This window comes from Bombina bombina, chromosome 7 (assembly GCF_027579735.1).
Source record: "Bombina bombina isolate aBomBom1 chromosome 7, aBomBom1.pri, whole genome shotgun sequence".
NCBI classification, from domain to species: Eukaryota; Metazoa; Chordata; class Amphibia; order Anura; family Bombinatoridae; genus Bombina; species Bombina bombina.
In genome coordinates, this window is record NC_069505.1 from 127,924,957 (window position 1) to 127,949,868 (window position 24,912).

At 40.4% G+C, this 24,912-nt stretch overlaps 1 protein-coding gene across 1 annotated transcript in view; it reads right to left on the reverse strand.

The window, feature by feature from the left end:
* PHF21A (PHD finger protein 21A) overlaps window positions 1-24,912 on the reverse strand; it is a 631,407-nt gene that overhangs the window by 180,519 nt on the left and 425,976 nt on the right. Inside the window, exons 9-12 of the mRNA XM_053720295.1 lie at window positions 5,182-5,274; window positions 4,936-4,987; window positions 4,140-4,219; window positions 2,917-2,977 (exon numbers count right to left, since the gene is read on the reverse strand). Of these exons, the coding sequence (XP_053576270.1) occupies window positions 2,917-2,977; window positions 4,140-4,219; window positions 4,936-4,987; window positions 5,182-5,274 (286 nt within the window). The remainder of the gene's footprint in view (window positions 1-2,916; window positions 2,978-4,139; window positions 4,220-4,935; window positions 4,988-5,181; window positions 5,275-24,912) is intronic.

Here is a 24,912-nt window from a genome sequence, read left to right on the forward strand (position 1 = left end):
GGTATAGTTGTACGCTTAGCCAAGGTAGAAATAGCTCCCTCCACCTTAGGGACCATCTGCCACAAATCCCTAATGGTGTCAGATATGGGAAACATTTTCTTAAAAGTAGGAGGGGGAGAGAACGGAATGCCTGGTCTATCCTATTCCTTAGTAACAATGTCCGAAATCCTTCTAGGGACTGGAAAAACATTAGTGTAAGTAGGGACCTCTAGATATTTATCCATTTTACACAATTTCTCTGGTGGGATTACAATAGGGTCACAATCATCCAGAGTCGCTAAAACCTCCCAGAGTAACAGGCGGAGGTGTTCAAGCTTAAACGCCGTCACATCCGAGTCTGTTTGAGGGAACATCTTTCCTGAGTCTGAAAGCTCTCCCTCAGACAGCAATTCCCCAACCCCTAAATCAGAACACTGTGAGGGTACATCGGAGATGGCCAATAAAGCATCAGAGGGCTCAGTATTTACTCTAATACCTGACCTGCTGCGCTTACCCTGTAAACCTGGCAATTTAGATAATATCTCTGTGAGGGTAGTAGACATAACTGCAGCCATATCTTGCAGGGTAAAAGAATTAGACGCCCTAGAAGTACTAGGCGTCACTTGAGCGGGCATTAAAGGTTGTGACTCTTGAGGAGAATTGGATGGCATAACCTGATTCTCTTCAGACTGAGAATCATCCTGAGACATACTTCTATCACCTAAAATATGTTCTTTGCAATGTAAGGCCCTTTCAGTACATGAAAGACACATTTTAAGTGGGGGTTCCACAATGGCTTCTAAACACATAGAACATTGACTTTCCTCAATGTCAGACATGTTGAAACAGACTAGTAATGACCACAGTCTTGAAAACTCTTTATTTAGTGAAAAAAACAACAATCTGAAAAACGGTACTGCGCCTTTAAGAGTAAAAAAGCGTACAAATTTTCCAAAACTGCTCTAAAATGTTATAATTATCACAATTTTAGTATATATGTGTCTTATCTTGCCAGCTAAGATTGCACCACAAGGTATGCTTAACCCTTAATGGAAAAAAACGTCACTCAAAAGCGTTATGAAATTAAAAGTCAACCCCCTGCACCTCGCCACAGCTTTGCTGTGGCGCCTACCTGCCCTCAGGGGTCTGTTAATTCACTCTATCACTTCGTTTAGGCCAAATCTTTCAGTTTAGGCCCACCGGAGCTGGAGCTTGCTGCTTGCATAGGAAATTCAACTGCGCATCTGAGACGCGAAATTAGGCCCCGCCCATCGATATCGATGTCTCTCTGCCTAGTAAAAACCGCTGGAAAGCGGTCTAGAACCTAGCCATGTGAGTTTTCATATACCCAACCTAATATTGAAAGCCATGTGAAACCCTCCAGTGCCATCACACATAAAAACGTTTACACACAAAAATGTTAAGTTGCCCTCTAAACATAAAATCGTTTTGCACAAAAAACATTATGTTATCAGTGTCAACCATTTTCAGCCCATAACATACAGGTCCCAGTAAAACCGTTCTATCACATGTAGGATTACTGCTTACCCCTTCCCATATGGGAATACTGTCAGCCAGTTCTGAAATAACACAGCCTCTCCAGAAAAAAATGAATGAACATACCTCAATGCTTGTAGCATGAAAAAACGTTCCCCACACTGAAGTTTCTCAAGTACTCCTCAGCCATTCTGTGGGAACTTCTCTGGATCTTAGTGACAATTGCTAAGATCATCAGTCTCCAGGCAGAAATCTTCATCCATCTGCTGCCTGAGAAAAAATAGCACTCACCGCTACCATTTAAAATAAAAAAATTCTTGCTTGAAGAAAATAAAAACTATCATTTTAACACCTCTTTCACTTTACCTCTTCCTATTACTTAGTATAGGCAAAGAGAATGACTGGGGATGGAGAGAAGGGAGGAGCTATATATACAGCTCTGCTGTGGTGCTCTTTGCCACTTCCTGTTAGCAGGAGGATAATATCTCACAAGTAAGGATGAATCCGTGGACTCGTATCTAGTAGAAGAAATAAAGTTTAAGAACACAGGAGCTGCCTTCTTCTAGTGGACTGCATATTATACATTGTTAAAACGGAGATGGGTCACCTCTATTGAAGAGGTTGTTACAAACAATTTCAGTAAGGAAAATGGTATTCAGTATACACTAGTCAAAGCAGAACAAGCAAATATACATGACTGAAGTGTAGTGAGAAAAAGGCTGATCTGTATAACAACACCTAAACATGAGAAATGGAAGGATATTTGTGAATAATGTCCTGGAATAAAAAAATGGATTTGGAGCAGAAGCTCCAAAATGTGCTACCTTCTCCAACACTAAAATCTCTTCTTGAAGTTCATGGGATCAGACTAACTACCAGCAGAAAAATTAGTCCATCTGGGGACCAGAATACACTTTGATATATCCCCTCTCTTCTAGGATTATTAAAGGCAGTAATAATAAAGTAAAGCAGTGAGCTAAATAACTCTGTAAAAAGGTACTAAAAAAAATGCATTAAAATACATTACTGCCATCTGGCGTTCTTCTGCATATTGCTTTAGAAGATAACCAACTACTAGTAAGCAAATTAGCTTCATTAGCTGTCACAGTAGAACTTGAGAGAATGAGTATTGATATTACCAGTTGTTTATTAAGCTGCACTTAAACTCTTTAACCCTTGCAGTTTATTAAAGTATAGAGAAAAGCAAAATAGTTTTAACAGATATGTCTCAGTGTATAATACACAAATTGTATTATTAAAAATATTTAATTAGCAGAAGTGTAGAGTAAGCTCATTCAAATCTCAGGAACATGCACTAAAACACAAAGCCAACACTTCACAAGGACCAGGCGAGAGAGAGAGAGAGAGAGAGAGAGAGAGAGAGAGAGAGAGAGAGAAAGCAACATGAAAAAGGAGAAATTGCAGTCTTTGGTGGCTTACCTCGTTTACGTGTTCCTGGAGGCATTGTGCTGTTTAGGTATGTCACTGCACTTTTTTTACGCTGCAATATTACAAAATAGTTTGTTACCAACATCATTCTAGCAGAACAACTGAGTCTGGATGTATATTTAACTTTTTAAATGGTAACACAAAGACCGGATCATGCACCAGGGAGACATGGATAGAAATTGGTGGATAGAAATTTATAGAACTAGACATTAAAACTAATGTCTGCCACTGCATCAGTTAATAGAGATGGATGAGCATTCGTGTTTTTTTTATTTTTTATTTAATTTTCTTAAAAACCATAACCAAAAGTAAATGTATTGTGAACTTGTCATTTTTACACTACAAGGTCCATTGAAACGCAACTGCACTTCCAAAATGTAAGAACCCATCCCAGTTTGTTTTTTTTAATGTATGCTCGGCTGTTTAGAAGTCTGACATACAATACATTGGGTTATGTAAAAAAGTTTACAGAGCTGAATACAGCCCGAATAGAGTTTTAGAGCAAAATACAGCTGGCGATTGGTGGGGTAATGCAACTGCATCTGTTAATTGGCTCACCGGCGGTTTCCTACCTCGGACCAGCAGATCTCTGTGATTTCTGAGTGGGACTATGTGTTTAACCAGTAAAAAGGGGTTAAAAAAGGGACAGTAAACACCTTGTAATAACAAGACATTTCTGTTGTTTTGGTGTAGAATAACATACCAACCAAGTCTAAATGTATTTACAACAAGTTAACATTCTTTTTACTGCAATTGTTTATCAGTAGAAAACTCCACCCACAATTTCCCTTTTTTTGAGGAGTCAACAAGGGTAGCCATGGTCAAAGTTAGTAAATTGCTTTGCAGCTATTATCAGCTAAAGCCAAATAGGGACATATATATGTGTCAGGGTTAGCCTTAAGAAGTCAGAAGAGTGCATTTTAAATACTGAAATTAAAAAAAATCTAAATTTTCAGAGCTAAATTGTATGAAAAGGAGCCAAATAAATAATGAAAGTATATTGTAAAGTTGTTTAATTATACAACTAAACATTTTATATAAACAATCTCAGGGTGTTTACTGTCAATTAAACACACAGATAAAGCTCCAGGGTGAGCAGTGCAAATATTACATGCTCTAACAAATTAGAGAATGCAATTTTTCCACTACAATGTCATTTTAACAAGAAAAAAATTGATGTGTTCAGCTATTATAGAAGTAACCAAGCAGCTCACCTCAGGTTCAAACACGGCCCCACTGTATACTGGATTGGCTGTTGTTCTTCTTTTCCGTTCTTGTCGTTTACTTTGAATTTCTACAAACAAAAACAGAGAAGGTCAAAGTAATAGAATAAGATGGGAGTGCTCAGACACATACACAAGAACATAATGCTTACAAATACATACAAAAATGCACTTGATAATGAACTGCATAAGCTGTGCTATGAAAAGGCTCTTAAAGGTCCAGTCAAGTCAAGTCAAAATTAAACTTTCATGATTCGGAAAGGGTGTGCAATTTTAAACAACTTTCTAATTTACTTTTATCATCAAATTTAATTTGTCTCTTAGTATTCTTTGTTGAAAGTTAAACCTAGGTAGATTCATATGCAAATTTCTAAGCCCTTGAAGGCCGCCTCTAATCTCAGCAAATGTTGACATTTTTCAAAAGCTAGACAGCGCCAATTCATATGTGCCATATAAAGATAACGTTGTGCCCAATCACGTGGAGTTATTTATGAGTCAGCACTGATTGGCTAAAATGCAAGTCTGTCACAAGAACAGAAATAAGAGGGGGCAGTGTGCAGAGGCTTAGATACAAGGTAATCACAGAGGTAAAAAAATATATTAATATAACAGTGTTGGTTATGCAAAACTGTGGAATGTGTAATAAAAGGGATTATCTATTTTTTTAAACCATACAAATTCTGGAGTAGACTGTCTCATGTCCCCTAAAGTAAGACAATTTTGAAAAATATGATTTAAAAAACACACAACACTAATAATAATAAAAAAGTCAATTTGATTTTCTTACCTTCTAAATGATCATGCGTTACCAATCCTAGTGACACCATAAAGGCAAGTTTCTTGAATAAAATAAATGAAAAAAAAAAAAAGTAAATAAATAAAATAAAAACACATAATATAGTTTTCTCTGATTACAAAAAATAAAAATAAAACAAAATATTAATATATAATTTGCTCTGCTTTAGAAAGAATAATACACATAATATAATTTGCTCTTTCAGAAATAATATGGTGTTATTACTGGATGAGGTACCTGTGGGTTTTCTTCTCGTTTTGGCTTAGGAGTGGTTGGTGACGTATTATTTTCAGCTGGCTTCTCTGAGGTTTCCACCTGAGTTTTAATTGTCTGAGGAGTCACAAAATACAAGTTATATTGCATCTGTCAGATGAGAACATAAACGGGATGCAGAATGTGCAGAAATGTGTGGGAACATCATTCAATCTATAGACTTTATAACAGTGAAGTCCATTTAAAAAGATGACCTGCAAAATATAGCTATAAAAAAGGATGCCTGATTAAATGGCTTGCATGCCGAGAAATGCGTTGCAGATGAAGGGATTCTAGTGTCTATTCTGAACCCTCATCAATATTGTGCACTTTTTTTTACTTTGTTTTAATTAAAGTTGTTTTTATATAAGCAACCGGTGATTAAGTGCATGTTTAAAGCTACCATTGATTACAGCATCGCCTTCTTGGGATTTCCAGTACCCGGTGATCAGAAAGCTGGAGAACAGAGAGTCTCCAGAACGCATCTATCAGCACATTGGGGTGCTACTACTACATGTGAGTACCCTGTGCTTTATTTCGTGCTGATCATTGAAAGACCTATTAATGTGCACATGAAGCGCCCTCTTCTGTGTTTTTACAACAACAGAATTTTAGGAGGCTCAGATTGGGAAAGATAAAGATGAGCTGCCATTGAGTTGCACAAGTGGGAGATACAAGATCACGTGACTGTGAAACTAAAAAAGTTTTAATTATTGGGCACTAGTGCCCCTTTACACATGGACATTGTGTGAACCTGACTAGCGCCATCTTGTTCTTGGGCGCCATTTTGTCTTTTCGCATCCATCTTGTAATGATTGGTATCCATTTTGTAATGATTAGACTTTATTATAATGGTTCATTCTGTAGTGAGAAATATATGCTTGTTATTGTATTTTCTTTAGCCGGTTAGCCTTGTAGAAGTTCCATGGCCTTAAGCCCAGAAGAATATTATATCAACAAGATGGTCCAGCGACCTTGTTGTCTTCGCAGATGCATGGTTTATTATGACTATCAGATATTGTTTATGAGCTAGTGAATTTCTAGAATAACACTGTGTTTAACTGTGTATAACTGTGTAAAATGACGCGGCCATAACGTGTCATCCCCTTAACCCCATATGCTGTTACTGAAGTCTATAAGACATGCTTGCACTGTTCAATAAACATGAATAGCTTTGGATCATTGCTGCGTGGTCTGAATCTGTTCTAAGGAGATCCTTATCAGATCATCTACATCTGCTTCAGGTGGTACAGTGGGCCCGCGGCTTCGGCCTGACCTGACACTCCCCACCTGGGAATAACACCTAACAATTCTGGTGTCAGTTTGTGGGATTCAGAGTCGGTGAGTATGAGTGTTTTTACCATGCTTTCCCTCTGTGAATCTGAACCTAAATTTAGTCTTGTAATAGGTGTTGGTAATATATGATAAAGGGTTCAGGGGTTCCTGCGGTACAGGCGCAGGTTTGCGGAGGTTAAAGTCCTGCCAGCAGTTGTGATAACCCCTCCAGCCAGGTTAATAGTCCTGTGCTGGTTTAAGACAGATATTGTAGTTCTGTCTGTGATAAGCGCGCAAGAGATAAGAGTTAGCATGCAATTTGACGGAAGGTTTTAAGTTAAGTTCCCTGTGCAAGTTGGCAGTGCTTTGTCACAGTGAGTGAGGCTCACGTGTGTTAAAGTTTTCCAGAGTCATTCCCTGTTATAGAGTTTTGGTACCCACCTGGAGCTAGTGTGTGATATCTGAGACTTTTGCTTTGCTTATCTTGCTGTTTATTGCTATAAAATTGTGCTGTGCTTAGAAAATATTAAGTGGCTATGCATTTTATTATTGTTGCTATTATGGTGTTGAGGAATGGGATCTGCTGATAGATAATAATGCACAGGAAAGATTACATATATTATGTCTACAAAAGGGTTAATAGTTTCTGTTAAAGACAGAAACATTTCAAGATACTGTCAGTAAGCACTGCTGGGGAATGAGCAATCTCTGTGTTAAAAGAATGTAGCGGGCAAAGAAAGGGGGGCCACTGAGCGCACACAGATCAGAGAACAGAAAAAAAAACTGTTACAGCAGCTCCGTTTGTAAAACTTTTTGTTTGCTTACAGTAATGAAAAGGAAATTTTGTATATTGTGATGCATGATGTGTGATGGTCTGTCGGTTCTCACTGTGGCTTGTATGACGTGTAACAGATTTACTCTAAACCAAAAAACAGAATGTATTTGAAAATTTTTGTCCCAATCTATGCAGAAATGGCCATTCTCCACGGATTCTGACTGAAATACATTTTAAACTTGGTGAAAAGTTAATCTTGTGGTATTTTTATATGTCTTTTTTATACTATGAAAGATATGTTTTCCCGAGAAGGGAAAGGAAAAAAGGGGGGAGTGAATTCTGGTATGCGAGATGATATGGGCTTGTGTGTCTGTATCGCTGTAAAAAAAAAATGTTTGTTTCTGTTTCTCTGCTGGGAAATCAGACGTTGTAATGAGGTATTTTGAAGTCTTATTGTTACAACTTTAAAGTCATAAGCAGGTTTTTTTTAAGTACGTTTGGTATTAATAAGCAGTTTTAGTTTTAAGTGATAATTGTTTTTCGGCATATAAATATATGATATTGTTTTTTTGCAAGTGAGTAACGGCTTTGAAAGTGTGATGGTGTGTGCGATTTTTGTCACGCTCTAGTAAATATGAGAGTTCTTCTGGTATGATTAATGGGTTAAGTATGTTGTATTTGTAAGATCTGTGCACGGAGTTAGTGCAAAAGATGAAATATAGTTATAGGCTGTAATTGTAATTTTATCTAAAAGTATTTGGGTCCGTTTCTGTTGCAAGTAAATCAATCTGCAGGTCATGCTACAGTACAGAGGTGGAATTTGTGTGGTAAATCATACAAGCAGCCTAACTTATGGTTAGGGTATATATATGAGATTTACGTGATGAATGGTTAGTCCTTAAAGGGACAGTCCACTGTAAAATTGTTTTTATATTAGTGTATTTTCAATGACTTGTTATACAAGCTGCATACTAAAAAATTTAGGAGAAGTTGCATTTGCAAGTGTGTGTATAGCTGATGTAAATTGTAATGGGTTGAATTTCGGATAATCCTTATCTTATATTGGTCTGTAAAATCAGAGTTCAGTGCGTAGACAGAGCACTAGAAAATTGTCATTTTATTATTTACAGGACCAGTTCACTCTTGTGAAAGGAGTTCAGGAGCAGCAATAACTCTGTATTAGTAGTTTGCAAAATATATATATTTTTTTTGAGACCTTTCTTTGTATTATTCTTTTTAAATCTGCCGTTTAGATAGCAGTAGAACTGTGCAGTAGAACTTAATTCTCTCTGTAATGCAAACTGAATTGATATATTGTCTACAATCTTAGGGTTGCGATCTGTGAGACTAGCGGAAAAAAAACAAACAAGAAAAACAGAGGAGTGAAAATATTTAAAGGGATACAGGCAAACTGATTTAACATCTGAGATTTTAAGGAAATATTTACAGAAAAGACAATGAGGTTTACTAAGCCTAACACTAGTATATTTAACTGTGTTAGCAGTTTCAATTAAAGATTATTTTTTAAATTTGGGTAAAATGTCCCTTTAACTAGCCTGCATCCCACTGTGAGTGTGTTTTTATGCTGCTTATGCTTGCTTAGGCTATTTAATGAGCGTCAGTATACATTTTTATTATAAGTAAGGCCAATGGATCATTGGGACTAATTTAAAGGGGAATTTTATTGTTATTCTTGAGTAGAAAGCTTATTTTTTTGTGTTATATGCAATTGTTATATTTGGCTAGAGAGCTGCAGAATGGTGAATATCAAATTATAAACAGATTTAGATCCAATAATTGTGGTGTTGTTCAAATTTTGGTTATGTAAAAGGTATAGACTGGATTCTAGCAGTTTTTTCACAAATTATTTGTGCCACACCTGATTTATTGAAAGGGACAGTCTACCATATAATTGTTATTGTTTTAAAGATAGATAATCCCTTTATTACCCATTCCACAGTGTTGCATAACCGACACAGTTATATCAATATACTTTTTGCCTCTGTAGTTGCCTTGTGTCTAGGGGCCTTCTTCCAGCCCACAGTTTTATTTATATGGCTTACGTGTATTTTGTCTCTGTGTTGAAAAGAGATTTAAAAAGCCTGTGATAAGAGGCAGCCCTCAAAGGCTTAGAAATTAGCATATGATATGTTTAGTTTACACTAAGAATACCAAGAGAAAAAAAAGTGAATTTGATGATAAAAGTACATTGGAAATTTGGTTAAAATTAAAAGTCCTATCTGAATAATGAAAGTTTCATTTATACTAGATTGTCCCTTTAACAGTGGATTTGCATGGTGCATGCAAGCAGGAGCTATATTTATTTTATTTACTTATTTATTTATAAAATATTTTACCAGGAAGGATACAGTGAGATTTCTCTCGTTTTCAAGTATGTCCTGGGATCACAAAACATTGCATTGATACAATAGGGTACAATAAAATACAAAAACAATAATAATACACAATATGTGCAAACATTTAACCCTTTCGTGACAGGGTTAAAGTGCCTACATCGGAACAACTGTTCCGATGTAGACAAATTGAAACTACGCGATCGTGCATACGATCGCGAGATTTCAATTATTGGATCGCATCTGGGGGGCGTCCCTACAATCCTAGGAACGCCCTCCAGACCACGATTAAATCCTTGAAGCACAGAAGGCTTCAGGACAGCCGTTATTTATGACGTTCTATTCCATCATAACGGCTTTAAAGCCCAATCTAATTATGACGGAATAGAACGGCATAACGGCTTTAAAAGGTTAACATATATGAAACAGTGGCTGTATCATCATTTGGATACTTAGGTGTTTGTGTGTTCTTTTGTAAATTTATGGTTAGGGATTTTATTTGTAAAATATGCAACTGGAGTTTGAGTATTTGCATCATTAGTATGATATCAAAGTCTTGTACATAGTAGACGTTGCAGAGCCAGGGTATAGATGATTCTTATGGGATGTTTTTAATTATTTGTAGTGTTTTGCGAGTGCTGTGTTTCCGGGAATGTCAGTATAGGTGTTGAATTTCAGGTTAATTGTGGTTGTTTAGAGTTTGTGTCGGCTGTTAATGTTTGGTTGTGTGGAATGGACAATTGGTTTTAAATGTTTACTTATGTTTTTCTCTTTTGTGACTGCGTGTGGAAGCGTGCTGTATGGATAGCATATTGAATAGTGAAGTGTATTTGATTTTGCTTGCTATTGAGAATTGTATCTGCATGAGTGGAGTGCATGATTTGTCTTTTAGTTTCTTGTTCTGTTGTGTTTGCGTGCCACATGGAATGTTTCACGTAAACAAGGGGAAAGTATTGATGAGTATCTTTATGTGATAGGGGTGATTGTTTTTAGGTAAGAAGGAGAACCTAAAATGTTTTGAATCTCCTATTACAATGTTATTGCCTAACCACCAGCTGTGCCCTAAATTTCCATGTCTTATCCCTATGCAGGATGCACTACGTCCCTAGGATTGTCTAGAACTTTCTTTCATTGGGAATCTGGCCACGGACATCATCTACCTTGATGGCCACCCGGTCGTAGCCTGTATACCCATACCCCACTCCTTTTTCCCTCTCTGGTGGTTTCTATCTCTTCATTGTCTTTCTGTGTTTTATTTTGCTCTCATATTTCAGATGCCTAAAAATGTTTTATTTTTCTATTTGGTTCTTAACACTATATTTGTATTTGCAGGATGAGATTATGCAGCTGTATCCAGAGATTAAAGACACTAACTGAATTATTTTTTAGTTTCCATATTTAGGTAAAATCTGTACAGACAAAATTCCATAAGTGCACTCTTCAAAAGATTGAAGATGGAATGCAAGTAAAGCTTTAAAGAAAGAAAAAATGAAGATAAAAGACCTTTTGTCAAGCTTGTTTTAACCACCATACTGCAACGAAAGTTGCTGAACTATCTTTGGATCCATTCTTTGCTTTGCATGCTGGTACCAGCCCCAGAACTGGACTCTGGGTAATCCATGACTGTTTCCTCTGATGTGTGTCTTCAGGACATAAAGACTATCCTTCTCTGGACTGTGCCTTGCCGGTTGATATGGAGGACCTGTTATGCGGTTACAGGGTCAACCAATTAAATTAGGTGAGTATTGTTTTAACTTGGTTACTTATATTGCTTGTTTTGTATGTTCTTATATTTGTGTTATTTTTGTTGATCATATTAGTTATAAGAAGTCATATAGTTTTGTCTGCAGAAAAGCATGCCTTATTGGTCTTAGTGCACATTGTAGTCTATGTACTTAAACAAAGTAACCCTTTAGATAAGTGTAACTCTAAACCTCGCAGTATTGTACCCTATTGAATGGCCCACTGACTATAAAAAACATAATTTATGTAAGAACTTACCTGATAAATTCATTTCTTTCATATTAGCAAGAGTCCATGAGCTAGTGACGTATGGGATATACATTCCTACCAGGAGGGGCAAAGTTTCCCAAACCTTAAAAATGCCTATAAATACACCCCTCACCACACCCACAATTCAGTTTAACGAATAGCCAAGAAGTGGGGTGATAAGAAAGGAGCGAAAGCATCAAAAATAAGGAATTGGAATAATTGTACTTTATACAAAAAAATCATAACCACCACAAAAAAGGGTGGGCCTCATGGACTCTTGCTAATATGAAAGAAATTAATTTATCAGGTAAGTTCTTACATAAATTATGTTTTCTTTCATGTAATTAGCAAGAGTCCATGAGCTAGTGACGTATGGGATAGCAGATACCCAAGATGTGGAACTTCCACGCAAGAGTCACTAGAGAGGGAGGGATAAAATAAAGACAGCCAATTCCGCTGAAAAATTAATCCACTACCCAAAACAAAAGTTTCAATTTTTATAATGAAAAAAAAAACTGAAGTTAAAAGCAGAAGAATCAAACTGAAACAGCTGCCTGAAGTACTATTCTACCAAAAACTGCTTCTGAAGAAGAGAAAACATAAAAATGGTAGAATTTAGTAAAAGTATGCAAAGAAAACCAAGTCGTTGCTTTGCAAATCTGATCAACAGAAGCTTCATTCATAAAAACAGAATTTATGCTTACCTGATAAATTTCTTTCTCGGACGGTGTGTCCGGTCCACGGCTTCATCCTTACTTGTGGGAATATTCTCTTCCCTAACAGGAAATGGCAAAGAGAGCACAGCAAAAGCTGCCCATATAGCTCCCCCTCTGGCTCTGCCCCCCAGTCATTCGACCGACGGTTAGGAGAAAAAGGAGAAACCATAGGGTGCCGTGGTGACTGTAGTGTATAGAAAAAAATTTGAAACCTGACTAAAAAACCAGGGCGGGCCGTGGACCGGACACACCGTAGGAGAAAGAAATTTATCAGGTAAGCATAAATTCTATTTTCTCCTACATTGGTGTGTCCGGTCCACGGCTTCATCCTTACTTGTGGGAACCAATACCAAAGCTTTAGGACACGGATGAAGGGAGGGAACAAGTCAGGTTACCTAAACGGAAGGCACCACGGCTTGCAAAACCTTTCTCCCAAAAGTATCAAATTTGTAAAATTTGGCAAAAGTGTGCAGAGAAGACCAAGTCGCTGCCTTACATATCTGATCAACAGAAGCCTCGTTCTTGAAGGCCCATGTGGAAGCCACAGCTCTAGTAGAGTGAGCTGTAATTCGTTCAGGAGGCTGCCGTCCGGCAGTCTCATAAGCCAATCGGATGATGCTTTTCAGCCAAAAAGAAAGAGGTAGCAGTAGCTTTCTGTCCTCTCCTCTTACCAGAATAAACGACAAACAAAGATGAAGTCTGTGTGAAATCCTTTGTTGCATCTAAATAGAATTTTAAAGCACGGACCACATCTAAATTGTGTAACAAACGTTCCTTCTTCGAAACTGGATTCGGACACAGAGAAGGAACAACTATTTCCTGGTTAATATTCCTGTTGGAAACCACTTTTGGAAGAAAACCAGGTTTGGTACGCAAAACAACCTTATCTGCATGGAATACCAGATAGGGTGGATCACACTGCAGAGCAGACAATTCAGAAACTCTTCTAGCAGAATAAATAGCAACCAAAAACAGAACTTTCCAAGATAGTAACTTAATATCTATGGAATGTAAAGGTTCAAACGGAACCCCTTGAAGAACTGAAAGAACTAAATTTAGACTCCATGGAGGAGTCATGGGTCTGTAAACAGGCTTGATTCTGACTAAGGCCTGTACAAATGCTTGTACATCTGGCACTGCTGCCAGACGTTTGTGTAACAAAACAGACAGAGCAGATATCTGTCCTTTTAGAGAGCTCGCTGACAACCCTTTATCCAAACCCTCTTGGAGAAAGGAGAGAATCCTAGGAATTTTAATTTTACTCCAAGAGAATCCCTTGGATTCACACCAACAGATATATTTTTTCCATATTTTATGGTAAATTTTCCTAGTCACAGGTTTTCTGGCTTGGACCAGAGTATCTATAACTGAATCTGAAAACCCACGCTTAGATAAAATCAAGCGTTCAATTTCCAAGCAGTCAGCTGCAGAGAGACTAGATTTGGATGTTCGAATGGACCTTGTACTAGAAGATCCTGTCTCAAAGGTAGCTTCCATGGTCGAGTCGATGACATATTCACCAGGTCTGCATACCAAGTCCTGCGTGGCCACGCAGGAGCTATCAGAATCACCGAGGCCTTCTCCTGTTTGATCCTGGCTATGAGCCTGGGAAGGAGAGGGAACGGTGGAAACACATAAGCTAGGTTGAACGACCAAGGCGCCACTAATGCATCCACTAGTGTCGCCTTGGGATCCCTGGATCTGGACCCGTAGCGAGGAACCTTGAAGTTCTGACGAGATGCCATCAGATCCATGTCTGGAATGCCCCATAATTGAGTTAACTGGGCAAAGACCTCCGGGTGGAGTTCCCACTCCCCTGGGTGGAAAGTCTGACGACTCAAATAATCCGCCTCCCAGTTGTCTACTCCTGGGATGTAAATTGCAGATAGATGGCAGGAGTGATCCTCCGCCCATTTGATGATCTTGGATACCTCTCTCATCGCCAAGGAACTCTTTGTTCCCCCCTGATGATTGATGTAAGCTACAGTCGTCATGTTGTCCGACTGAAATCTTATGAATCTGGCCTTCGCTAGTTGAGGCCAAGCCCGGAGCGCATTGAATATCGCTCTCAGTTCCAGGATGTTTATCGGGAGAAGAGACTCTTCCCGAGACCATAGACCCTGAGTTTTCAGGGAGTCCCAGACCGCACCCCAGCCTAATAGACTGGCGTTGGTCGTGACAATGACCCACTCTGGTCTGCGGAAACTCATTCCCTGGGACAGGTGATCCTGAGTCAACCACCAACGGAGTGAGTCTCTGGTTAACTGGTCTACTTGAATCTGGGAAGACAAGTCTGCATAATCCCCATTCCACTGTCTGAGCATGCACAGTTGCAATGGTCTTAGATGAATTCGAGCAAAAGGAACCACGTCCATTGCTGCAACCATTAGACCTATTACTTCCATGCATTGAGCTATGGAAGGCTGAGGAATAGATTGAAGAACTTGACAAGTCTTTAGAAGCTTTAATTTTCTGACCTCTGTCAGAAAAATCTTCATTTCTACAGAATCTATTATTGTTCCCAGAAATGGAACTCTTGTAGACGGGGACAGGGAACTCTTTTCCACGTTCACCTTCCACCCGTGAGACCTGAGAAAATCTAATACAATGTCTGTATGAGCCCTCGATCTGGAAAGGGACGACGCTTGGATTAGGATGTCGTCTAGGTAAGGTGCCATTGCAATGCCCCTTGGTCTTAGAACCACTAGAAGGGACCCTAGCACCTTTGTGAAAATTCTGGGAGCAGTGGCTAAACCGAACGGAAGAGCCACGAACTGGTAATGTTTGTCCAGAAAGGCGAACCTTAGGAACTGATGATGATCTTTGTGGATAAGAATATGTAAGTACGCATCCTTTAAGTCCACGGTAGTCATGTATTGACCCTCCTGGATTGTTGGTAAAATCGTTCAAATGGTTTCCATTTTGAACGATGGTACTCTGAGGAATTTGTTTAGAATTTTTAAATCCAGAATTGGTCTGAAAGTTTCCTCTTTTTTGGGAACTACAAACAGGTTTGAGTAAAACCCCTGACCTTGTTCCACTGTTGGAACTGGGTGTATCACTCCCATCTTTAATAGATCTCCTACGCAATGTAAGAATGCCTGTCTCTTTATCTGGTCTGAAGATAAGCGAGACATGTGGAACCTTCCCCTTGGAGGAAGTTCCTTGAATTCTAGAAGATAACCCTGAGAGACTATTTCTAGTGCCCAGGGGTCCGGAACATCTCTTGCCCAAGCCTGAGCAAAGAGAGAAAGTCTGCCCCCTACTAGAGCCGGTCCCGGATCGGGGGCTACCCCTTCATGCTGTCTTGGTAGCAGCAGCAGGCTTCTTGGCCTGTTTACCCTTGTTCCAGCCTTGCATTGGTTTCCATGCTGGCTTAGCCTGGGAAGCGTTACCCTCTTGTCTAGAGTCTGCAGAGTTAGGAGATGGTCCGTTCCTGAAGTTGCGAAAGGAACGAAAATTAGATTTGTTCTTAGCCTTGAAAGGCCTATCCTGTGGGAGGGCATGGCCCTTTCCCCCAGTGATGTCTGAAATAATCTCCTTCAATTCTGGCCCAAAAAGGGTCTTACCTTTGAAAGGAATATTAAGCAATTTTGTCTTGGATGACACATCCGCCGACCAAGATTTTAGCCAAAGCGCTCTGCGCGCCACAATTGCAAAACCTGAATTTTTCGCCGCTAATTTCGCCAATTGCAAAGGGGCATCTAAAATAAAGGAATTAGCCAACTTTAGTGCGTGAATTCTGTCCATGACTTCCTCATATGGAGTCTCCTTATTGAGCGAATTTTCTAGTTCTTCGAACCAAAAAGACGCCACCGTTGTGACAGGAATAATGCACGAAATTGGTTGGAGGAGGAAACCTTGCTGAACAAATATCTTTTTAAGCAAACCTTCCAATTTTTTATCCATAGGATCTTTGAAAGCACAACTGTCCTCAATGGGAATAGTCTTGTGTTTGGCCAACGTAGAAACTGCCCCTTCAACCTTAGGAACTGTTTGCCATGCGTCCCTCCTGGGGTCTACAATGGGGAACATTTTCTTAAATATAGGAGGTGGGACAAAGGGTATACATGGTTTCTCCCACTCCTTACTCACTATGTCCACCCTTTTGGGTATCGGAAAAGCATCAGCGTGCACAGGGACCTCAAGGAATTTGTCCATTTTGCACAATTTTTCTGGAATGACCAAAGAGTCACAATCGTCCAGAGTAGTTAGCACCTCCTTAAGCAGGGCGCAGAGATGTTCTAACTTAAATTTAAACGTCACAATATCAGGTTCTGCCTGTTGAGAAATTTTTCCTGAATCAGAAATTTCTCCCTCCGACAGACCCTCCCTCACTGCCAATTCTGACTGGTGTGAGGGAAGAACAGATAAATTATCGTCAGCGCACCTTTGCTCATCCTCTGTATTTAAAACTGAGCAATCACGCTTTCTTTGAAATGCTGGCATTTTGGATAAAATATTAGCTATAGAATTATCCATTACTGCCGTTAATTGTTGCATAGTAACAAGCATTGGCGCGCTAGATGTACTAGGTGTCGCCTGCGCGGGCATAACTGGAGTTGACACAGAAGGAGAGGATGGTGAACTATCCCCACTACCTTCGTTTGAAGAATCATCTTGGGCAACCTTATTAAATGTGACAGTACTGTCCTTACTTTGTTTGGACGCCATTGCACAATTTTCACATACATTTAAAGGGGGGACCACCTTGGCCTCCATGCATACAGAACATGTTCTATCTGAAGGTACAGACATGTTAGACAGGCTTATACAGGCTATTAATGCAAGAAAACCGTTTTTAAACAAAACCGTTACTGTCTCTTTAAATGTTAAACAGAGCACACTTTATTTCTGAATGTGTGAAAAACTATGAAGGAAATATCCGATCCTTACCAAATTTGCACCCTAGTGTCTTAATGCTTTGAAAGTAAATGAGCAAACCGGAGCTATTTGTTCAATTTCCCAGTTTAAACCCACTACAGTCCCAGCCACAGCCTTTGCTGCGGCTTTACCTTTCCTGGGGGGTTATTCGCCACAAAAATAAGCCTTCCAGAATCGTTTTTTATAGCCACAGGACCTTCCCACATGAAGCTGCATGCACTGCTTCCAGAAGTAACTGCGCAATTAAGGCGCGAAAATGAGGCCTCCTCCCTCTGCATACCAGAGTGAAGGGCCCTTCCTGACTAGGATAGGTGTCTAAACGACTGCCAGGCAAATAAAAAATGTTCCCAAAGTGTTTTCACGTTCCAAAAGACTCCAAAAGTGATATAAATCTTGTATAAATCAATCGATTTAGCCCACAATAGTGTCAACCAGTATATAGCCCATTAATAAGCCTTCATTCTGTTATGAGTCTAAGAAAATGGCTTACCGATCCCAAAAAGGGAAAATGACAGTCTTCTAGCATTACTATGTCTTGTTAGAAAATGGACTAGTCATACCTTGAGCAGAAAAGTCTGCAAACTGTTCCCCCCAACTGAAGTTCTCTGGGCTCAACAGTCCTGCGTGGGAACAGCGATGGATTTTAGTTACTGCTGCTAAAATCATACACCTCTTTAAAACAGAACTCTTCATCACTTTCTGTTGTAGAGTAAATAGTACAAACCGGCACTATTTTAAAATAACAAACTCTTGATAGAAGAATAAAAAACTACAACTAACACCACATACTCTTTACCATCCCCGTGGAGATGCTACTTGTTCAGAGCGGCAAAGAGAATGACTGGGGGGCGGAGCCAGAGGGGGAGCTATATGGGCAGCTTTTGCTGTGCTCTCTTTGCCATTTCCTGTTAGGGAAGAGAATATTCCCACAAGTAAGGATGAAGCCGTGGACCGGACACACCAATGTAGGAGAAAATACAGGAAGTAGAAACTGACCTAGTAGAATGAGTCGTAATCCTAGGAGGCGGGGATTAACCCGACTCCAAATAAGCAAGATGAATCAAAAAGCTTAACCAAGAAGCCAAAGAAACAGAATTTATGTTTACCTGATAAATTTCTTTCTCCTACGGTGTGTCCGGTCCACGGCTTCATCCTTACTTGTGGGATATTCTCATTCCCTACAGGAAATGGCAAAGAGAGCACACAGCAAAGCTGTCCATATAGCCCCGCCTCTGGCTCCGCCCCCCAGTCATTCGACCGACGGTTAGGAGAAAAAGGAGAAACCATAAGGTGCCGTGGTGACTGTAGTGTACAAAAAACAAAAATTTTAAACCTGACTAAAAGCCAGGGCGGGCCGTGGACCGGACACACCGTAGGAGAAAGAAATTTATCAGGTAAACATAAATTCTGTTTTCTCCTACATTGGTGTGTCCGGTCCACGGCTTCATCCTTACTTGTGGGAACCAATACCAAAGCTTTAGGACATGGATGAAGGGAGGGAACAAGTCAGGTAACCTAAACGGAAGGCACCACTGCTTGCAAAACCTTTCTCCCAAAAATAGCCTCCGAAGAAGCATAAGTATCGAATTTGTAAAATTTGGCAAATGTATGCAGAGAAGACCAAGTCGCTGCCTTACAGATCTGTTCAACAGAAGCCTCATTCCTGAAGGCCCATGTGGAAGCCACAGCTCTAGTAGAGTGAGCTGTAATTCGGATGATGCTTTTTAGCCAAAAGGAAAGAGGTAGCAGTAGCTTTCTGACCTCTCCTCTTACCAGAATAGACGACAAACAAGGATGATGTCTGACTGAAATCCTTTGTTGCTTCTAAATAGAATTTTAAAGCACGAACCACATCCAAATTGTGTAACAGACGTTCCTTCTTAGAAACTGGATTAGGACACAGAGAAGGAACAACTATTTCCTGGTTAATATTCCTGTTGGAAACCACCTTTGGAAGAAAACCAGGCTTGGTACGTAAAACTACCTTATCTGTATGGAATACCAGATAGGGTGAAGTACACTGCAAAGCAGACAATTCAGAAACTCTTCTAGCAGAAGAAATAGCAACCAAAAACAGAACTTTCCAAGATAGTAACTTAATATCTATGGAATGTAAAGGTTCAAACGGAACCCCTTGAAGAACTGAAAGAACTAAGTTTAGACTCCATGGAGGAGTTATAGGTCTGTAGACAGGCTTGATTCTGACTAACGTCTGTACAAACGCTTGTACATCTGGCACGGCTGCCAGACGTTTGTGCAACAAGACAGACAGAGCAGATATCTGTCCTTTTAGAGAACTAGCTGACAGACCTTTCTCCAAACCCTCTTGGAGAAAGGAAAGCATCCTTGGAATCCTAATTTTACTCCATGAGTAACCCTTGGATTCGCACCAACAGATATATTTTTGCCATATCTTATGGTAAATTTTCCTGGTCACAGGTTTTCTGGCCTGAACCAGAGTATCTATAACAGATTCCGAAAACCCACGCTTAGATAGAATCAAGCGTTCAATTTCCAAGCAGTCAGTTGCAGAGAAACTAGATTTGGATGTTCGAATGGACCTTGTACTAGAAGGTCTTGTCTCAAAGGTAGCTTCCATGGTGGAGCCGATGACATATTCACCAGGTCTGCATACCAAGTCCTGCGTGGCCATGCAGGAGCTATTAGAATCACCAAAGCCTTCTCCTGTTTGATCCTGGCTACTAGCCTGGGAAGGAGAGGAAACGGTGGAAACACATAAGCTAGATTGAACGACCAAGGCGCCACTAATGCATCTATTAGTGTCGCCTTGGGATCCCTGGATCTGGACCCGTAGCGTGGAACTTTGGAGTTCTGACGAGACACCATCAGATCCATATCTGGAATGCCCCATAGTTGAGTTAACTGGGCAAAGACCTCCGGGTGAAGTTCCCACTCCCCCTGACGACTCAAATAATCCGCCTCCCAGTTGTCTACTCCTGGGATGTGAATTGCAGATAGATGCAGGAGTGATCCTCCGCCCATTTGATGATCTTGGATACCTCTCTCATCGCCAGGGAACTCTTTGTCCCTCCCTGATGATTGATGTACGCTACAGTCGTCATGGTGTCCGACTGAAATCTTATGAATTTGGCCTTCGCTAGTTGAGGCCAAGCCAGGAGCGCATTGAATATCGCTCTCAGTTCCAAAATGTTTATCGGGAGGAGAGACTCTTCCCGAGACCATAGACCCTGAGCTTTCAGGGAGTCCCAGACCGAGCCCAAGCCTAAGAGACTGGCGTCGGTCGTGACAATGATCCACTCTGGCCTGCGGAAACTCATTCCCTGAGACAGGTGATCCTGAGACAACCACCAGAGGAGTGAGTCTCTGGTTTTCTGGTCCATTTGAATCTGGGGAGACAAGTCTGCATAATCCCCATTCCACTGTTTGAGCATGCACAGTTGCAATGGTCTTAAATGAATTCGAGCAAAAGGAACCACGTCCATTGCCGCAACCATTAGTCCTATTACCTCCATGCAATGAGCTATGAAGGGCTGAGGAATAGATTGAAGAACTCGACAAGCGTTCAGAAGCTTTAACTTCCTGACCTCTGTCAGAAAGATCTTAATTTCTACGGAGTCTATTATTGTTCCCAGAAAGGGAACCCTTGAGGACGGGGACAGGGAACTTTTTTCTATGTTCACCTTCCACCCGTGAGATCTGAGAAAGGCTAAAACAATGTCTGTATGAGCCCTTGCTTTGGGAAGGGACGACGCTTGTATTAGAATGTCGTCTAGGTAAGGTGCTACTGCAATGCCCCTCGGTCTTAGCACCGCTAGAAGGGACCCTAGCACCTTTGTGAAAATTCTGGGAGCAGTGGCTAAACCGAAAGGAAGAGCCACAAACTGGTAATGTTTGTCCAGAAAGGCGAACCTCAGGAACTGATGGTGATCTTTGTGGATAGGAATATGCAGGTACGCATCCTTTAAGTCCACGGTAGTCATGTATTGACCCTCCTGGATCGTTGGTAAAATTGTCAGAATGGTTTCCATTTTGAATGATGGAACCCTGAGGAATTTGTTTAGAATTTTTAAGTCCAGAATTGGCCTGAAAGTTCCTTCTTTTTTGGGAGCTACAAATAGGTTTGAGTAAAAACCCAGTCCTTGTTCTGCTGTTGGAACTGGGTGTATCACTCCCATCTTTAATAGGTCTTCTACGCAACGTAAGAATGCCTGTCTCTTTATCTGGTCTAAAGATAAGAGAGACATGTGGAACCTTCCCCTTGGAGGAAGTTCCTTGAACTCTAGAAGATACCCCTGAGAAACAATTTCTAGTGCCCAGGGGTCCGGAACATCTCTTGCCCAAGCCTGAGCAAAGAGAGAAAGTCTGCCCCCTACTAGATCCGGTCCCGGATCGGGGGCTACCCCTTCATGCTGTCTTGGTAGCAACAGCAGGCTTTTTGGCCTGTTTTCCCTTGTTCCAGCCTTGCAATGGTTTCCATGCTGGTTTAGGCTGGGAAGTGTTACTCTCTTGTCTAGAGGCTGCAGAGTTAGAAGCCGGTCCGTTCCTGAAATTGCGAAAGGAACGAAAATTAGACTTATTTTTTGCTTTGAAAGGCCTATCCTGTGGGAGGGCATGGCCCTTTCCCCCAGTGATGTCTGAAATAAACTCCTTCAATTCTGGCCCGAAAAGGGTCTTACCTTTGAAAGGAATATTAAGCAATTTTGTTTTGGACGACACATCCGCCGACCAAGATTTTAGCCAAAGCGCCCTGCGCGCCACTATTGCAAAACCTGAATTTTTCGCCGCTAATTTAGCCAATTGAAAAGCGGCATCCAAAATAAAGGAATTAGCCAACTTTAGTGCGTGAATTCTGTCCATGACCTCATCATATGGAGTCTCCTTTTGGAGCGAATGTTCTAGTTCATCAAACCAAAAAGACGCCGCCGTGGTGACAGGAATAATGCACGAAATTGGTTGAAGAAGGAAACCTTGTTGAACAAAAATTTTCTTAAGCAATCCTTCCAATTTTTTATCCATAGGATCTTTGAAAGCGCAACTGTCCTCTATAGGAATAGTTGTGTGCTTAGCCAACGTTGAAACTGCCCCCTCTACCTTAGGGACCGTCTGCCATGCATCCCTTCTGGGGTCGACAATGGGGAACATTTTCTTAAATATAGGAGGGGGAACAAAAGGTACACCTGGCTTCTCCCACTCCTTAGTCACTATGTCCGCCACCCTCTTGGGTATCGGAAACGCATCAGCGTGCACTGGGACCTCTAAGAATTTGTCCATTTTGCATAACTTCTCTGGAATCACCAAAGTATCACAATCATCAAGTGTAGCTAGCACCTCCTTAAGCAGAGCGCGGAGATGTTCTAGCTTAAATTTAAATGCCACGATATCAGGTTCTGCCTGCTGAGAAATTTTTCCTGAGTCAGAAATTTCTCCCTCGGACAGACCCTCCCTCACTGCCAACTCAGATTGATGTGAGGGCATAACAGATAAATTATCTTCTGCGCCTACTTGCTCATCCTCTGTATTTAAAACTGAGCAATCACGCTTTCTAGGAAATGCTGGCAGTTTGGATAAAAGAGCTGCTAGAGAATTATCCATTACTGCTGTTAATTGCTGCATAGTAACAAGCATTGGTGCGCTAGATGTACTAGGTATCGCCTGCGCGGGCAAAGCTGGTATTGGCACAGAAGGAGAGGATGATGAACTATCCCCACTACCTTCATTTAAAGAATCATCTTGGGCAACATTATTAAATGTGACAGTACTGTCCTTAAAGGATTACTGTCTTTAGCTTTTCTTAGGCAAAACTCACCCAACATTAAACATTGCAATTATAAATTAAATAAAATCTACCTTTTCATTTTCAAAAACGAAGCTCCCTTTAGCCGAAAAATAAACTTTTATTTCATGCCACTGACGTCACGTTAACCAGCCCTCAAATGTGGGCCGTCTAAGCAATAACATTCTGGCCAATCGTATCCCCAGTATTAACATGTAATTAAAATATAATTTAGTCATTAAACGCATGCGCAATCGTTTTCTATTAGTATCGCATGCGCATATTGCGGCATAGAAGCCGACAGCAGAGAAAATAACGCATGCGCACACTGCGCAGCATACTCATCTGAAGCTGGATCAACAGAGAGTGTCTTCTTAGCCCTAAGACGGTGACGTTGCCGATGACGTTGCGTGTAGTCGCGCATGCGCATTGTGTCCGTTAGTCGCCATGTTCCAACTGGAGTTGTCCTCCAGGATTGGAATACAGTTAGTGAGTATAAATACGTGGGTTTGGAAAAAGGTGAAAATTATTAAACTGATATATTGCAAACGACAAAGATTTGAAATAGGATGTAATTTAAAAAAGTAATTATTTATTGGTATACTATTGTTAGAACACGAGTGAATATTTGACTACAGTGTCCCTTTAATCTGTTTGGACGCCATGGCACAATTCGCACATACATTTAATGGGGGAACCACCTTGGCCTCCATACACACAGAACATAGGCTATCTGAAGGTACAGACATGTTAAACAGACTTAGGCAGACTTTTAATGCAATAAAAACAATTTTAAACAAAACCGTTACTGTCTCTTTAAATAATACAAAGGGCACACTTTATTTCTGAATGATAGAAAAACATCAAAGAAATATCCGATCTTTATGAAATTTATACCCCAGTGTCTTAATGCTTTGAAAGTATTGCACACCAATTTTCAAGCCACTTAACCCCTAAATGTCCAAACCAGAGCTAAAATAACAATTAACCGGTTTAAACACACTACAGTCCCTGCCACAGTCTTTGCTGCGGCGTTTACCTTCCTTAGGGGTTATTCACAACAGTAATAAGCCTCGTCCTTTTCTAAGCCTCTGGACCTTCCACGTGAAGCTGCATGAACTGCCTAGTGAAAAGTAACTGCGCAACTGAGGCGCGAAAATGAGGCCTCCTCCCTCTGCATTCCAGAGTGAAGGGGCCTTTCTGACAAGATTAGGTGTCTAAACGGCTGCCAGGCGCAAATAAAGTTCCCCAAAAGTGTTTCAAAGTTTGCCAAACACTCCAAATGTCACATAAACATGATAAAAACCAAACGACTTAGCCCACAATAGTGTCAACCAGCATAGAGCCCAAGTTATAAGCCTTAATTCTGTTACTGAGTCTAAGAAAATGGCTTACCTATCCCAGAAGGGAAAACTGACAGTCTTCTAGCATTACTAGGTCTTGTTAGAAAAGTGACTGATCATACCTGAAGCAGATAAGCCTGTAAACTGTTCCCCCAACTGAAGTTCTCTGGTTTCAACAGTCCTGCGTGGGAACAGCAATGGATTTTAGTTACTGGTGCTAAAATCATACTCCTCTTTTAACAGAAATCTTCATCACTTTCTGTTGTAGAGTAAATAGTACAAACCGGCACTATTTTAAAATAACAAACTCTTGATAGAAGAAATAAAACTACAACTAACACCACATACTCCTTACCATCCCCGTGGAGATGCTACTTGTACAGAGCGGCAAAGAGAATGACTGGGGGGCGGAGCCAGAGGGGGGGCTATATGGACAGCTTTGCTGTATGCTCTCTTTGCCATTTCCTGTAGGGAATGAGAATATCCCTCAAGTAAGGATGAAGCCGTGGACCGGACACACCAATGTAGGAGAAAATGGCAGAAGCCTTCTGACCTTTCCTAAAACCAGAAAAGATAACAAATAGACTAGAAGTCTTTCTGAAATCTGAATAGCTTCAACATA